Genomic DNA, 17,922 nt, shown 5'->3' with positions numbered 1-17,922 from the left:
GAAAGAGTCAGGAATATATTTATTTTTCCCACAAATGAACGAGCCAGAGATCCAGACAAAATTAGGCTTAAGCAAAGTCTAAATGTCAAGCACTAGTGTAGGACAGGGGAGACAGTTACAGGCTAACTTAAAGTTACTCTCAGGGGAGTTCCCCCTGCAGCTGATTCAGCTTGCCTGAATGGTGTTTTGAACTACAAAAAAAATCTGTCATACTCGAAAAAACTGATAGTGGCATAAGTGTCAGTACATAAGGTTCAGAATGACAGCACTAAGGAAAATGCATTCTCGAGTGTTCCATAGTTCTTTAAAAATTGTGAATTGGAGTAAACCCACCTGTATGCATCACTGCTATGTCCAGTCTCCGAGTTTAAAAATGGAAGGTCATCAAGTATTTCACAACCAGAGCTTCCCCCAGGTACTTCACCAGCTTGCCATTCTTCCGAGCATGCAAGTGGACAGGTCAGAGAGTGCACAACTCATCGGACTCACCTTGCTGTCGCCAGTCCTCCTGCAGCTTCAGTGCACAGGTGGGCAAAGTGTTGATCAGGTGACCACTGCCTTTTCTTTGTGTAGTAGCCATGGTGCTAGCAGTTCAGCTGTGGCTGGAGGATCACCAGGGCATTTCCTGCCCTTGGCAGTCACGTAAAATGGTCTTCACCAGACTCCAGAACCACACAGGTATGTGCAGATCCTGTGCTTGCATGTAAAGCATTTATTCCTCTAAAACACTTAAATGTTTTTCCTAGTCACGATTCCTGAAATGAGTGTTTACCAATGTTCCTTCTCCTGCAGATAAAGATGCCAACTAATTTGGCTAAAAAATTATGACTTCATTCTTCTTTGATTTCAAAACTTACTGAAACTTCCCCCTTTAAATAATGTAACATTCTACAGATTAATTCTAACAGATTTTAATTTTGGCAATGTTTTATTCTTCCTACTGACATGAAATCCAGCAGCTCTAGTATTTAGAGAGGACGGCTGGAGTGATACATACTCTAGTAGAAAAAAGTGCTGCTGAGTTGAGTGAAGTGGTTTCTAAGCCTGGTCTGAGTTACCCTTGGTGACAGCTGGAAGTGTACAGTTCTTAAGGGAGGCTGGAAGAAGGAGGAGTCAAGTGAGCTAGGCTGATTAGCATAAAGAGGCCGGCAGGAAATGACATTGGAGTTCTTTGACTAACAGTGACCAAAGCAGAGATTCTAAAGGTGCCCTGCTGTTGCAGTAATTAACTTCTGCCACTTGGTAATCAGAATGCAAACTGAAAGCAGGAGTTTCTGAGGCATGATCTTCCTCTGTACATGCGAAGTCTGAAAGGTATAACTGGAACTGGTAATGAGCTCATGGAAATGTACTGCTGGAACTTTCAATTTCTGTCAACACCTCCTAGTCTTCAGAAAGAAGCAGTTGCAGGGCAGTCTGCCTGCCAAAGCAACTATTTGGAGTTCTGGAAGAAAAATACACACAAAAAACATTATCTTGCCTGAGACCTCTCCTTTTCCCCCTTAGATTTCTCTATTGCTACCTCATGATCATAAGCCGAAGTTATTTTCAGTGTTTTCTTATGCTTGCTGTTTCATCACTGTTTAAAAGCATAAGCCCTAGACACCTACAATCCATCTTGGGAACCTTCTATGGCTGAAGTAATCAAGGCTGGGAGACCCTGCCCTTCAAGATTCAGGACTCTGTGGACTCCAAAAGGAGGCCATAGGCAGGACTGAGGAGAAAGAGCAGTTCAGTCCCAAAGTCTGGACCCTGCAGATTCCTGTGAATATTTGGAAACTGGTGCTAAACTTGACACCCTAACCAGAAGGTTACCTTCTAGCCAGAGCTGGGTGGGTGTCTTCCTTCGACTTTGAGACAATTAACAGTGCTCCGAGCATACTCAATTTAAGAAAACTCATATAAATTGTGAGATTATATAACTCCTATGATTTATTAAAAAGCTTTGATTTTAATAATTTATATATTACAATTGTCTACAGTGTAACAGGTTATAGAAGAGATTTGTTGATTCATAAGAGAGTCCTGCTATTAGAGAAGCACAGTGTCTGGCTTAAAGGCTGGTACTTACCTCATCTTTCACAAAAACCATGGTGGAAGGCTGTGGCTGTGGCGTTTTCTTCCTGAAAACATAAAGCTATCAATATTCTATTAAGCATGTTAATTATATAGGTAAATCAAATAACACATAAAAACTGTAAGCCAACCTTTGAAGAAAATGGACTTTTTAAAAAAAGTTTTATAATGAAAAATTTAAAAATATATAAGTAGAGAGAATAGCATAATAAGCCTTATATAGCCATCACTTTGATGCAATAATTATCAACTCTTGTCTCAACCTGTGTTTCATCACAGCTAGTTCCCTCCTCACTATACCATTTAATGTGAAGCATCCCAGACAGCATTACTTCTATAGATATTTCAGTATGTAATTCTAAAATGCAAGGACCTTAAAAAATATAACCATAATAGGACTCATATTTGTAACTATTAAACAGGGTTCCTTAATATTATCAAAATACTGAAGCAGTGTGCTTATTTTCTTGTCTAAGAAATTTTTTAAGAATTATTTTATTTATTTACTCATTTATTTTAATTTGACCAGAGAGAGACAGAGAGAGAGAGAGAGAGAGAAAGTGAGAAAGCAAACCACCAGGACTAGGACTTGAACTATGGTTAGACATGTGGGAATGTCCGGCTCCTTAACCACTGCACCACCTGCTGGTCCGCCTCAGAAATTTTTTATCTTTATATTTTTTCCAAATTGAGATCAATCCAAAGTTCCATACATTGTGTTTGATTAAGTCTCTTAAATTTTTAAAAGAATCTATAGGTTCTTCTCAAAGAAAAAATGTGGCTTAAAGATTACTATCTACATTTATGCTAATTTGTGTCTGAGTTTTCAAGGAAGCCCCTAAGATACCTCCATTTTTCTTGCACATGCATGTAAAGCTGGAGGAGAAAGAGAAGAAAAGGGATGATCAGCCAATCAAAGAGACCAAAACACCCAGCTTTCTGTACTATGTAACCTAGAGCTGGGTGCTGGGTTTGTATCTCCATTTGTCAAATGAAACAAACACTTGGTATGAAATGTGAGAAATTATTCAGCATTCATTCCGTGAATATAAAATCCTAGGAAGGAAAGAGTAGCCTGTTTCATCTTCCTTTAGACCCTGAGGGGAAAGAAAGAGGTTTAAGAGTGAAACCTGAGTAGGATTTGGAGGTTTATTTTAAAATCTAGGCTCTCAATTCTCAAATTTAGCTAAGTACTGTGGTTACCCCAGGACATAGTAAAGATATGTGGAGATTCCTGGGCCCCGGCTGCAGTCTGATGTCCAGAGTGTGATCTGGCCTCTATACAGACGCTCCTTACCTTATGATGGAGTTATGTCCAATAAACCCATAAAAAGTTGAAAATACCTAGGTCAAAATGCATTTAATACACCTAACCTATCAAACATCATCGCTAAGCCTAGCTATCTTAATGTGTTCAGAACATTAATGTAATGTTGCCTACACATGGGCAAAATCATCTCACGACGTGGTATAATACCTGTTGTTTCCTGTCCTGATCACATGGGCTGTCCAGAATCACAAGAGACTCTCAGACTGAGAAAAGAGCAAAATTCAAAATTCAAAAATCCATTTCTACTGAATGTATTCAACTTTCATAATATTGCAAAGTTGGAAAGCTGGAAGTCAAACCACTGTAAGTCAGCGACTACCTGTGTATTTAAAAATCTCTCAGCAGGCCCTGCAGCCTAGTGGTTAAAGTAGTCAGATCCCACATGGCTGACTGTATAGCACAAATCTTGGACCCAGTGGTTTGAAAAACAAGCCAGGCACATGAGGGTGCATGCCCCAAATCCCAACGAGATAGAGAACTGGGGAAGAAGGGATTGCAGTGTGACGCTGCCCCATTGGGGGCTGCTTTCTCCCTCTCCCTTTGTCTCTCTCTGGTGAATTCATGCACCCTCTGGCAAATAAAACAAACAAACTTTACTGGTCTAAGTAAACAAGCATAACCTGCTGAAATAAATCTAGTTTCACTCATTTAGAGCTTTCCTGAGGGCTGCTTTGTATTCCTTAAACATGGTTTCCAGTGCCACAACATAATGCAATAGGGATGACACCAGGGACACTGTTGGTTCCTGTCTCTCTCTGTCTCTGTCTCTCTCTCTTGCATCATTGAGGCAGCCCTGATTGATTACCTGACCAAGGGACCTCCTAAGTCCTTACACTGCATATTGACTCTTAAAAGAATTTCTGATTTCATTTACCAGTTTCCACTGGAAAAAGCCCAAGTAGCTGAAAGCAGTAGTTACAGGCATCTGTGAAATCAGATCAGACGTATCGGCCATAATGGGCTGAATGGCTACTTTGCTCTCCACCCCCATCCTAACTTACTTTTCAGGAACACCACCAAGTTAGTTCACAATGAGCATATTTTGCTGTACTTTTGCTTATAAATAAAGCCAGAAGTCAGAATATAGAAGCCTGGTTGGATCAAGAAATAGATTAATAATCTTTGGCAATTTTTACTTGCAATTTGATTAAAAATGAATTAATCATAAAAAATGAAGCTTGTTCCTTTATTCATTCTCTGTGATCCCTCCATTTCCCCCAAAAGATATCACTGTTCTCCTTAGTCTAGGTTCTTCTTTCTCTTCCATTCTCTCTTCGCTTAATCTGTGCCTCCTCTTTGGAGAAGCAGAGTGGAATGACATGTCACATGTCACAAATAATTTTATCAGCTGGCACTTTCACGGTGAAAATTTTTGATATTTTATTATTAGAAATTACATCTCAGGGTTCAGCCTTCTGGCACAGTCAGTAGCAAACTGGCCTTCAGTGATAGATGTCACATGACTGACTGCAGGTTCAAGACCCCAGAACAGCCTACACACATACTAGGCATATGTGTACATGCCCATGATCCTGATGAGCTGAAGAGCTGTAGGAAGGGGACTGCAGCATGACAAGACCCTATCAAATGTCCTTCTCTCTGTCTTTTTCTCTAGTACACACATGCGGTCTCTATCTAGTACACACATGTGGTCTCTATCATAAATAAAATGAAAATAAACTTAAAAGAAACCTTCACTCGTAAGTAATAGTGTTTGGTTGAGTAATCTAAACAATGTTAAGAGGAGGGTTTTAGTTTGTCAGTTGCATCATATTTTTAAAAATAGAAACGCATGCATTTTATATTAGTTCATAAGTGAATTACTTATTTAATTAATAACTTGCCTTATTTCGAAAGTATTTATGATGTCTAATCTACAAGTGTATCTATTCTTCGAAGGCCTTTCATCTGCTATGAATGAAGGTATTATATAAACAAAAGACAGAAGTGTTGCATTTAAGAAAAGCATAAACAATCCTTAGCAGAAGGTAAACCCAAAAACTTTGACCTTCTGAGTTGAGATTCTTAAGATTCCCAAAGCACTGAATGAATTATTAAATGGTCATTTAATTAAAAGATGATGAACTCATGTTAAGGCTAGATTTTCTGTTGATTTTAGATAGATCCACTGCTCCTTATGTCAACCAGTGGTAGATTTTTTTTTGTCAGGATCGCTCTTTCTTTTTTATTTTTTTTTCTTTTGTCGTCCAATCACACTAGCACCATTTTTTTTTTTGAGAGATTTTCACTGTAGGGCGCGTGCGCTCGCCAGACAGACAGAGAGAGAGAGACATAGAGACAGAAAGCGAGAAATCACCCCCCAGGGGGGATGGTCACGCTGCAATCCTTTCTCCTCCATTCTCCTCTCGGGATCTTGGGCACGCACGCACACGCGCCCGGCGTGAGTTTTAAGCCACCGGGTCCGGGACACGAACCGCGGTCGACTATGTGGGAGTCCAGCGACATAGCCATTATGCTAACTGCTGGTTCCCAGGATCGCTCTTTCTTAATACATTGATCAAAGATATTGTGGATGAGAATGCTGACCTCGGCATGGCTTATTATTATTATTTTTGGAGAGGTTTTTTTCTGTAGGGTACGTGCTCTTGCCAGAAAGACAGAGAGAGACAGAGAGACAGAAAGCGAGAAATCACCCCCCCAGGGTGGATGGCCACACCGCAATCCCTTCTCCTCCATTCTCCTCTCAGGATCTTGGACACGCATGCACACACACCCAGCATGAGTTTAAGCCACCAGGTCCGGGACTCAAGCTGCGGTCAACTACATGGAGTCCAGCGACATAGCCATTACACTTACTGCTGGTCCCAACGGTATGGCTTACAGCATGTTGTAAAGCACCTGTGAAGGTGCGCTTTTGTGGCTGTGCGGAGTCATATTACTACTCTGTTACTGTATGTTTTTAGCTCATAAAATTTCCCAGGTAGCACAGTTTGATGGGTTCTAATAATTGCTATAAAAACACAGAAGACACAAAATGTTATATTAGAAATTATTTTGCATGAATATTTGCTTCTGTCTATGGATTCAAGAGGCTATTCTGGCATAGTGCCAAATTATTTATCAAAGGTGCACACTATTCTGAAATTGCTACCATTGATCTTTAAGCCATTAAATGCCAACGTTTGGGTCTTGGTTATCAGAAATATTGACTCACTCCGCAAACATTGGCAGTGCAAATTAATGTTGGCTCTTTAGAGAATAAGCTTTAGATTTGGTTACCCCAGGGCTCCCTCTGGAGGTCAGCAGAGTCCAAGGTCAGTTAATAAAATACCTTGGGCCTCAGCCCAAGATAAATGTTTCTTTTCATACAGCACCTTACAAGAACGGAGTCTTGTATTTGAGAGTTCAGAAAATGATTATTTGTATCTGAAGCTGTAAGTTACCTACTCCACTTATGCCCTGCTGGGTAAAATTTGATTACTTTGTGTGCTGGTATTCAATCTTTTCTAACTTTATATTTTTCTATCTTTATTAAAGTCTTTTAGCCAAAATAAAAATAAAACAAAATAAAATCAAAGGTCAGAAAAATGCCATTTTTTATTTGTTTGTTTTAAGTGACAAGGAAACCCAGAGGAAGGTGGCTCTATTTCCTTAATGTCCATGATCTAGGTAGGTTCAAGTGATCCCAGAGAAACTGGAAGTGTTTGCGGTACACAGGCAGTGAATCAGTGAACCTAGCAGAACTGAACTCTTGGAAGGTAAATATGCACTAATTGGGATCACTTTCAGAATAAAGCAAATTAGCTTGTACCAGATCAAACTTTTGTTACTTCATTTGAATTTACATTTACTATTTACTAACAGACTATGTTTTCCCTCCCTCTTACTTTCCATCCTCCCTTCCTTCCTCCCTCCCTCGTTCTCTCCCTTCTTATGTGGTTTGTTGTTTCCTTTGTGTGTGTGTATATGTATGTATGTATGTTACACACACACACACAAGAAACAACAAACCACATACGAAGGAAGGGAATTAGAGAGAGATTTTGGCTATAGGGTATGTGCACTCACCAGAAAGAAAGAGACAGAGAGCAAGAAATCATCCCCCCCACCCAAGCTGAAGAGAGTGTGGAACAGGGCGGGAGAAGGGAAGAGTATAGAGAAGGATAGCAAGGGAACAAATAGAGAGGCATGACATTAGTGGGACACAGAAATGGTTTATCACCTGCTGATGATAACATGTATTGTATTCTCAACTGGACTGGTCTGAGAAGTATTTCATGTTGGGTAAATTCTTCTTACAAGCAAAATGATATGTAGCAATTGAATGTTTAAAAAATAACGAGAATAAAAAATAATAATCTGGAAAAAAATGATGAAAAGCTATTTGATGATGATGATGTGGATAGTAATGTCTTTGTCTTGACTGATATGCATGGTATTCCTTCTGGAAAAAGAAATGTAATACACTGTAAAGATATATGTGATTCAATGTGATTCAATGTAATATAAACAAGATTATGATAACAATAAATAAAATTTAAAAAAATAAATCATCCTCCCAAGAGGGCTGGCAATGCTGCAATCCCTTCTCCTTCAGTCTCCTCTCAGAATCTTGTGCATGCATGCACTCGTAATGCCCAATGTGAGTTTTAAGCTGCCGGGTCCAGGACTAGAACTGCAGTGACTGTGTGGGATTCCAGAGATGTAACCATTATGCTATTTGCTGGTCTCTTCTTTTATATATTTTTAAAATTTCGGGGACCAGCAGTTAGCGTAACGGCTATGTTGCTGGACTCCCATGTAGTCGACCATGGTTCGCATCCCAGACCCGGTGGCTTAAAACTCATGCCGGGCGCGTGTGCATGCGTGCCCAAGATCCCGAGAGGAGAACGGAGGAGAAGGGATTGCTGCATAGCCCTCCCCCCTGAGGAGTGATTTCTCGCTTTCTGTCTCTGTGTCTCTGTCTGGTGAGCACACGCGCCCTATAGCGAAAAAAATCTCTCTCAAAAAAAAAAAAAGTACTTGTGTTTAACTTACTATAATAACTACTGAAGATTCAGTGTCTAGTAATACAGAAACAGACCCTACCTACATGTAGCCATGGGAAGTTATTTAACCTCTCTGAGCCTGTTTTATCATTTGCAAAACAGGCACGGATAATATCACTTATCCCACAGATTTGTAGTGAGGATTAAATGAAGTATTTAGCACATAGCAATACCTCAGTAACTGGTACATGTGAGAGCTGGCAGAGACTAGAAAGAAAAGGATGGCACAAAATCCATTTTAGAGAGATAATCTTGAGGATTTTGTAAATTAGTAGCTGTAAAAGGATTTGAGAGCTTAGTTTTCTTTCACACGGTTATAGGATTTAAATATTAAGATACCTTCTTTGATTTTTGGCTTGTTTAGAAATGTATTTCTTAATTTCCAAATAGATGCAGAATTTAAAGTTATCTTTGTGTTACTGACTTCTGGCTTAATTCTACTGTGATCAGAGCAAATGCTTTTTGTGTGATTTCAATCCCTTCAAGTTTTTGTGTATTTTCAGACTAGCATGTGGTCAGTTTTGATAAATGTTCTCTGTACTTCTTGAAAAGAATCTATCCTACAGTTGTTTAGCTCTGTGTGTTCAATATGTGTGTATTAAGTCAAATCAATCATATGGTTTACATATGCTACATCCTCACTAATTTTTTTGGTATGTTCCTTTTTGGTCAACTTTTTCTATGATTTGTTGAGAGCAGTATATTAAAATTTCCTTTATGATGTTCCATTTATTATTTCTTAAATTTTCCTTTCTATATTTTGAGGCTCTATCTACTGCATTTGTGTTTATGAGTGTTATACTTTCCTAACAGTAAACATTTTAGCAAGGAAATGTTCTTTTTTACTTCTAACAATGTTTTAGGAAATTCTACCTCATTTGCTTTTTGTGTAGATACATTAATTTTCTACTTGTTAGTGTTTGCACAATATATCTTTTTCCCACAAATGTTTATTTTCAATCTATCTATATTATAACATTTTGAGTATATTACGTTTAAAATCTGATCATCTGTTTTATTTAATCTATTTATTTTATGTATTTATTGTATATATTTCTTTTAAACTACTATGTATGGTTTCCATTTCTCAAATTGCTTCTGGTTTCTGTTATTTCTGTTCCGAAGTCTTCTGTCCAGCCTAATGGTTTCATTCTTGGGCTCCCATTTAGTCAAACCATGTTTCAAGTCCTGGATCTGGTGACTTAAATGCACACTGGGGCATGTGTGCCCCAGATCCCAAGAGGAAAATAAAGAAGAAGGTATTGTAGCATGGCCATGTCCCCTGGGGGTGATTCCTAGCTTTCTGTCTCTCTCTCTCTCTCTGTTTCTTGTGAGTACACACACCCTATAGCAAAAATCTCTCTTTAAAAATAAAAGTCATATGTCTTTTGTTGTGTCTTTGAGAGTTATCTGTCATTTTTCTCTGGCTTTTTTTTTTTTTTTTGCCATAGGGCATGTGAACTCACCAGAGAAAGAGAGACGGAAAGAGATAGAGAAAGTGAGAAATCACCCCTTCAGGGAGGATGGCCATGCTGTAATCCCTTTTCCTCCCCTCTCCTCTCAGGATTTTGCGCACAAACACACATGTGCCTGATGTAATTTTCAAGCCCCGGGTCTAGGACTTGGACGATGGTTGACAATGTGGGAGTTCAGTGTCTTGACCACCACGTTACCTGCTGGTTCCTCTCTGGATATTTTTAAGATTTTTTTTCCCCCTGGGTTTTCAGCAGTTTTATCAAAATGTATATTAAAAATTTATATGTTTTCTTCACATTTAACTTTCTTACATTTCATAGCACTTCTTGAACCAATGATTTGATATCTTTAATCATTTCTGGAAAAGGATTATTTCAATATTTTTATAGCTTATCCTCTCCCTTTTTTTCTTGGCATCTAATTATATTAGAGATTTTTTTAAAATGATGTCTTACATGTCTTTTATACTTGTTACTGTATTTTCATTCTGTCCATGCTTCAATCTGGAAGCACAGACTTATCTTCTGATGGATCTTCAAATTCCATGTTCAACTCAATGAGACCTGCTGTTAAACCTCTTTTTCAGCTTTTAGTTTCAGCTCTTGTATAATTTTTTTTTCTTTTCAAGAGGTTTTTGCCATAGGGCACATGTGCTCTTCAGAGAAAGGAAGACACAGTGAGAGGGATATTGAGAAATCACCCCCTAGGGGAATGGCTATGACCCAATCCCTTCTCTATTCTCCTCCTTGGATCTTGGCCATCCTCGCACATGCACCCAGCATGAGTTTCAAGCCACTGGGTCCAGGACTAGAACCACTATCAGTCATGTGGAAGTCGAGGGACATAACCACTATGCCATCTGCTAACCCCAATCTTATATAATTTTAATTTAAAGTTTTTAATATTTTTTATTATTGTAGTTCCCCATAATAATTTATCTGATGAAATTATCTGCTATATTTTAAAATCATTGAACATATTAATAACGGTTGCTTTAATTTCTACTTCTAGTGCCACCAATATCAGATCCATTTGGATCTGCTTCCATTGTCAGTTTTTTTGTTTGTTTGTTTGTTTGTTTCTGTAAGATCATTTTGTTTCTTGGCATACAAGCTGTTTATTTTTACCAAGAATTGAAATGATCTTAAGCTGGGGTTCTATCTTTGTGAATGTTGGTCTATTTCCAGTTTGACCCTACTTTTAGAGTTGAGCCCTTAATTAAAATCAAGGGATCCATGAAGTGATTCCCCCAGACCCTTTCCCTAGAACTTTGCTCAGCTCTTAACCTCTTATCCACCACTTAGCAACCCTGCATGTTGGGCTCATTCCTTTGCCCCCCCCCCTTCTCTCTGAGAGTGTGGCCTCTTGCTCCCTATCACTTTGGTAGTTTTCTGAGCTTTGCGTACTCTTTGCACTTTCACTAAATTACTCTTTCTCTTTCTTTTCCTTTAAAATTTAGACCAAGCAACTTCTTAGCTGCTCTAAGTTCACTACATCCTCCCTCTCCAAGATTGAGTTAGTCACAAGCTCTTCAAGGCTGGAAATGTAATTTGAGTGTATTTCTATTATTGTACATATTGTATTACTTGATGGTTATCTATATATGTTTGGGTGTTTTGTTTTGTTTTGTTTTGTTTGTTTGTTTGTTTGAGATGTTTTGCCTTAGAGAGAGAAAGAGACAGTGAGAGGGAAAGTGAGTGAGAAATTGCCTCCCAGAAGTGATACCTTCTCCACCAGTCTCCTCTTGGGATTTTGGATGCTCACACGCACGCAGAATGATTTTTTGGAGTCACTGGATCTGGGACTTGAACTGCAGTTGGCCATGTGAGAGTCTAGCACCTTAACCACTACACTGGCCTTCTCAAAAGATTATTTTTTAAGAGATCTGTGTTATAGAGCATGTGTGCTTGCCAGAGAGATAAAGACATAAAGGGAGAAATCACTCCCAAGGGGGATAGTCATGCCACAAACCCTTCTTCTCCACTCTCCTCTTGGGGTTTTGGGCACTCACGCACACACCTGGCATGAGTTTCAAGCTGCTGGGTCTGGGACTTGAACCACAGTTCAGCAGGTGGAGTCCAGCACCCCAACCACTATGCCACCTGCTGGCCCGTAGAAAGATTTTTTTTTTAATTAAAAAAATTGTATTTACTTAGAAGCATTCAGAATGTCAACAAAACAGCTGCAACTTTTTTTTTTCAATTACAGAGTGGTATTCAGTTAACAGAACAACAATTATTTCATATAAGCTGCATCAGAGACAACTGAAGATGAAAAAACTACCATCCCCATATATAACTAATTTGTGCTGTGCACCAACAAGAGCCTGCTTTAAATTTCCATGCCAATTTACAATCCCCATACTGTACCAGGCAAGGTTAGTGGCTATTGAAAATACCACCGGGACAGGGCTATCTTAAGACACATTCGGTAGTGTGTTAACTATACAAAAAAAAGACACTGTACAGTTTAAAAACAAATCTTACACAGCCTTACATTTCAATTTTTTTCTTTAAAAGGAGTGAGTTGTGTATAGGAGGGTTAAATGCTTTATAGACAAGGGAAAAAAAACTGCGCTAGAATCAACTTACTCATCATCATCATCTTCTTATTCAGCTTCATCCTCTTCATCTTCCTCATCTTCTTCATCTTCCTCATCTTCCTCCTCCTCCTTCTTTTTCTTGCTCTTTTCAGCCTTGACAACTCCCTTTTTTGCTGCACCAGGCTTTTCTTTAGCTCAGTATGCAGCAATATCCTTTTCGTATTTTTCTTTCAGCTTAGCAGCCTTCTTTTCATAAGGCTGTTTACCGTCTGCAGCAGTGTTATTCCACATCTCTCCCAATTTCTTTGCAACATCACCAATGGATAGGCCAGGATGTTCTCCTTTGATTTTTGGGTGATATTCAGAACAGAACAAGAAAAAGGCCAAAGGAGACCTCATGGATGCATTGGGATCCTTGAACTTTTTTTTTGCTTCCCCTTTAGGAGGGATATAGGTTTGCATTTCTCTTTCATAACGGGCCTTTTCCACCTTGGCCATATCTTCAAACTTTCCTTTCTCTTTAGCAGTCATGGTCTTCCCCCTCTCTGAGCACTTCTTAGAAAACTCTGAGAAGTTGACTGAAGCATCTGGGTGCTTCTTCTTGTGCTCCTCCCGGCAAGTTTGCACAAAGAATGCATATGATGACATTTTGCCTCTCGGCTTCTTAGGATCTCCTTTGCCCATGTTTAGTTATCTTTCCTCCGCGAGGCACAGAGTCGTCGCCCAGTGCCCGTCCGGCTCTCACTTGCCCCAGTGCTGTCTCTATGGAGTTCAATGTACTGCCGCCCCTAGAAAGATTTTTAAGAGCTTGAATTAATAATGAATTTAATCACATTTTTTACTAAAGTTTTTGTTTGTTTGTCTTTAATAAAACACATCTGTCTGGTGTGAAATGAAAAAAATAGCATAGCATAACTATTATATATAGTCAGACATATATATATATATCACACACATATATATTCATATAAAATATGAATACATGTACTTTTTATGTAAATGTATGTGTATATATATATATATATATATATGTGTGTGTGTGTGTGTGTGTGTGTGTGTGTGTGTATGTAGAGAGAGAGAGAGAGAGAAAGAGATACATGTTTATTTTGTCTCAAGATCCCTAGGGACAATCCTTGATGGCAGGGGTATATTAGACCAGGATAAGAAGAATTGGCCTAGGTAGTGAGTAAGAAAGGGATGTTAAGGGTGCTGTGCTAACTCAGACATATTCTGATTTATAATCAGTTTGCTGTGATTTTATTTAAGATTATAGTCAGCTCTCTTAAAATAAGTATACCTGGAAAAATTAGGAAAATTCAGATAGCTGGTGGCACAGCCATTAGTGAAACACTCTGCAATGCTGGATGCATATGGAAGGGTCCTGGGTTTGAGTCTTAAGTACATACTAAGCACACATGTATGCCCATAATCCGTGCTGGCTGAGGCTGAGGGTGGATTGTAGTGTGAAGATCCTGCTTGAGGTATCTTTTTCTTTTTCTCCCCCTCTGCCCTTCTCTTTCATGGAAGAATGAAAGAAATAAACCTTTTTTAAAAATTCGTGAAATCAAGTTTCTGATTCATCTAACTTGAAGCCCGTAGACTATAGGAGCCTTAGCAAGATGACACAAAGGACAGAAGTCTTGTCTGTAACTGCAGGCCTTAAATGTGGAACACAGAGACTAACTGATGCATATGTGATTAGTGTGTTTTATTGGAAGAATGGAGTCATGAAATCACACCCCAGATCCTGTCTGAGCAAAACTGCTGAAATTTACATCAGCAGCAAAGTCCAGAACTCCTTGTAGAACTTTTCTTTGATGATATATTTTTAAAAACCCTCATGAACATCAAACAAGAAAGAAGTGGGCTTCACCTTCTTGACATTTTACCAATCCATTTTCTCTTAGTCCAAGGAAACATTTCAGCTTTGTGACTGAGAGATAGCCTGTCTTTCAGCCATGGGAATTTTCCAGTTGCATGATAGAGCTTCATGAGGAACCACTTCCACTTTTGCCCTCCAATAAAAGAGAGAGAGGCCAAAAGAATAAAAGAAAAAGAAGACTATGAGAAATAATGATTCCTCAAAAAAAAAAAAAAGAAAACCCCATATTTTTGCTTTCTCTTATCCTAAGTCATCGTCATTGTCGTTGTCGTCTTCTTCTTCTTCTTCTTCTTCTTCTTCTTCTCCTCCTTCTTCTTCTTCTTTTAAAGACTTTCCACAGCAAGATCTTCGTGACTCAGTATCCCTACTGAGACTACAGGCTACAGGTACACTCCACCACCAGGTCTGGCTTTATTTATTTATTTATTTATTTATTTATTTATTTATTTTAAAATATCTTCTCACTTCATTGCCTAGGCTGGCCTTGAGCTTGCAATCGTCCTGCCTCATCATTCCTAGTCCCTGGCATTACAGCTGTACACCTGTCTGTAGGTCGGACTGCATATCAAACCCAATCCTCTTACATGGTCCCAAACTGCAGAGCACAGTCTTAGCATATGCCACCATAGTAGGCCCCTGGTTTTATTATTATAGGTTCTTAACAGCATCTTTAAAATTATACATGTTATGATTTATAAAGCTCCAAATAAAATACTGTTTAATCACACAGTTGACAAAGGATATTAAATGAATACAACAGAAATATGTAGATAGCTGCCCAGCCTGAACTCCAGGAGAGAAACCCACTGGGAGCTAAACCACAAGTTGTTTAGTCAGCACTTGGCAGTCCCAGCAAATTCCAAGCCCAGCAGATAACAAGCAGAATGATCTGTAATACATGTCAGAGAATAACCATACTTCATATAAGAACTCACATTTTCATTTAGGAAATTAGAATTAGGAAATAAAGTTAACTAGGTAACTGGCTAATATTTAGGCAACTGCCTAATTAGTATTAAGTAAAGATATGTTTCTTCTTCCTTTAAATCTTTTTTTAAACAAACTTTTTAAATTTCTTCATGAGTTTGGAATTAGACAGATTTTTCAGATTTTAGAGAGCTCTTAATTTTTCAGATGATCTCTGACATTCTGAAAATGTCTGTGATGGTTTGGGAAGGTGATTCAGGGACTGTGGAATCACCCAGGGGTTACACCTTAGGCTAAAAATAGGGAAGAAGTGCTGTCCTCAAGTCCCCAATGTGTTGTCACAGCCAGCTGGTGCACTGTTATTGGATGCTTTCACTAGCAGCGTGTAAGTGCCATTGCATACTGCTGGTAGCAGAAAGAATCAACCAAACAAAAAGCATCGTAACAGAGCCTGTCCAAGTGTTGTTGTTGTTGTTTTACGTTTATTTATGTATCTCTTCAATGATAGAGTTGGAGAGGGACAAGGACAGAGGTGGATGGACAGGCATTTCCAACAGGGTCTTCATTGTTATAATCTACCCCAGTCAGAGCTGGTCTGGGCCATGGGCATGGACTTAGGGAGATCCTGGGACATGAACCCAGGACTTTTTCCACATCGGTCCAGTTGTTTTACTACTGAGCCACCACCTGGCACCTGCTGGGTTAGAAGGTTCCATGGAAAACAGAAGCCAGAGAGATAATACATTCATTCAGTGTGATTTCTCACCCCTAGACCAGTACTTCTCAAGCCCGGCTGAACATTAGCATCGTTTGGACAATTATACAGCCTTCTCATGTCTGAGCCTCAATCCTGGGAAATTTGAATGAATTGGTTGGGGGAAAATTTTGCAAATGTTTTTTAAAAGCTCCCCCAAAGTTATTCTAATGAAGAGCTTTGCTGGAGAAACACCACACTAGAGTGATCTCATTGAGGGCACATTTATTTACCTCTGCTCATCTCAGCATGTGCTAGAATGTTTGCTCACGGCACATAAGAAATATTACTTGGGTGAACAAAGTATAATAAAACAAAGGGTTATCTTCTAAACCCAGATCTTCAACGTTGCTTCAGTTCCTCTTTGCCCATCCACCTGGATGTGCATGCATGTGTGCTTATTTAACTAAGTCCTCATGGCAGTTAGCAGAGACCTGTGCTTGGAAGTGCCTTTATCAAAAATTTCTCCAGTGCTTGTGACTAACTGGAGATGGCTGTGATCTCCTGGTGTGGCACTGTGAGGCCAAAACAGACCCTGCATTCCTGCTCTCTTCAATGTTCTACCCTGCATTGAAACAAACTAATGCATCCAGGACTCAGGTCTATAGGGTCATCCCAGGGTCTAGGTTCCAGGAGCCTGGCCAGTGGACTGTTCCTATTGCTCATGCAAAGTTTCTTCCCTGAGATCACATGATCTGGGACCTCCAGAATGTTTTGTTTTGTTTTGTTTTGTTTTGTTTTGTTTTAGGGTTTTGCTATATGAACGTATGGCACATGAGCTCACTGGAGAGGGACAGAAAGAAAGAAAATGATAAGTGACCTCCCGTGGGGTGATGGTAAGGTGGCAATCCCTTCTCCTCCAGTCTCCTCTCAAGATTTTGGGCATGCACATACATGTGCGAGGCATGATTTTCAAGGCATTGGGTCTGGGACTCAAACCATGGATGGCCATGTAAGAATCCAACACCTTTACCACCATGCCACTTCTGGTCCCAGAATTTCAATTTTGAGTGACTCACATTATTTAGGTGAAAAAGATTTACGCAAAAAAATATTACTTGTGTCTTCCATACCCTTGGGTAACTCTGCCTCTAGAATATTGAGTAAGTGTCTAAAGCATGAAATTTAGGCCAGCCTACACTGAAAAGATGAACACACAGTAAACCTTGTTTACTGGGAAAAATGCATGAGGGTATATGGAGCCATATCAGTTATAGCAGTTAACCACCTTTTCTAGAGGAACATCTTTTTTTTTCTTTCTTTCTTTTTTTTTTTGGAGAGGTTTTTGCTGTAGAGAGCATGCGCTCACCAGGCAGACAGAGAGAGAGAGACAGAGAGACAGAAAGCGAGAAATCACCCCCCAGGGGGGATGACTATGCCGCAATCCCTTCTCCTTCATTCTCTTCTCAGGATCTTGGGCATGCATGCACATGCACCCGGTGTGAGTTTTAAGCCACAGGGACTCAAAACACAGTCGACTATATGGGAGTCCAGCGACATAGCCATTACACTAACTGCTATTCCCCAGAGGGACATCTTTTATAGATAAGCATTTCTGCCAGAATTTTGGTAAATACTTCAAAAGAAAATTCCCAAGTATCAAAAAAGGACATCTCTCTCTGCAAAACAGTCAAGATTGAAGAAGTCCTTCCCCACTCTTTTTCTCTATGTCTACTCAAGGAAAACCTAATAAATGAGAAAAAAATTTTAAGGCAAAGGAAGGAGGAAATCATGACCTTTCAGGAAGTCAGAAGACTAGCTATCTGATTAATTGTTCTGGGAATTAGATCCTTGTTAATAATCTTTTCTATTGATTTAATGTTGATGTTATAATTTTAAAGATATATTCCAATTAAATCAAATGTATTATTAAAATTAATTTTACCTGTTTGTTTTACCTTTTTAATGTGGCTCTATTAGAAAGCA

General features: G+C 39.1%; 1 protein-coding gene across 1 annotated transcript in view; it reads right to left on the bottom strand.

The window, feature by feature from the left end:
• RANBP3L (RAN binding protein 3 like) overlaps window positions 1-1,098 on the bottom strand; it is a 59,186-nt gene extending 58,088 nt beyond the window's left edge. Inside the window, exon 1 of the mRNA XM_006156321.2 lies at window positions 490-1,098. Coding sequence (XP_006156383.1) covers window positions 490-580 — 91 coding nt within the window. The 5' untranslated portion in view covers window positions 581-1,098. The remainder of the gene's footprint in view (window positions 1-489) is intronic.
• Between the last annotated feature and the right edge of the window lie 16,824 nt (window positions 1,099-17,922).

Source organism: Tupaia chinensis, unplaced genomic scaffold (assembly GCF_000334495.1).
Source record: "Tupaia chinensis unplaced genomic scaffold, TupChi_1.0 Scaffold000489_1, whole genome shotgun sequence".
Classification (NCBI taxonomy): domain Eukaryota; kingdom Metazoa; phylum Chordata; class Mammalia; order Scandentia; family Tupaiidae; genus Tupaia; species Tupaia belangeri.
Note: the sequence above shows the minus strand (reverse complement) of the source record. Positions and strands in the feature narration are given on the sequence as shown.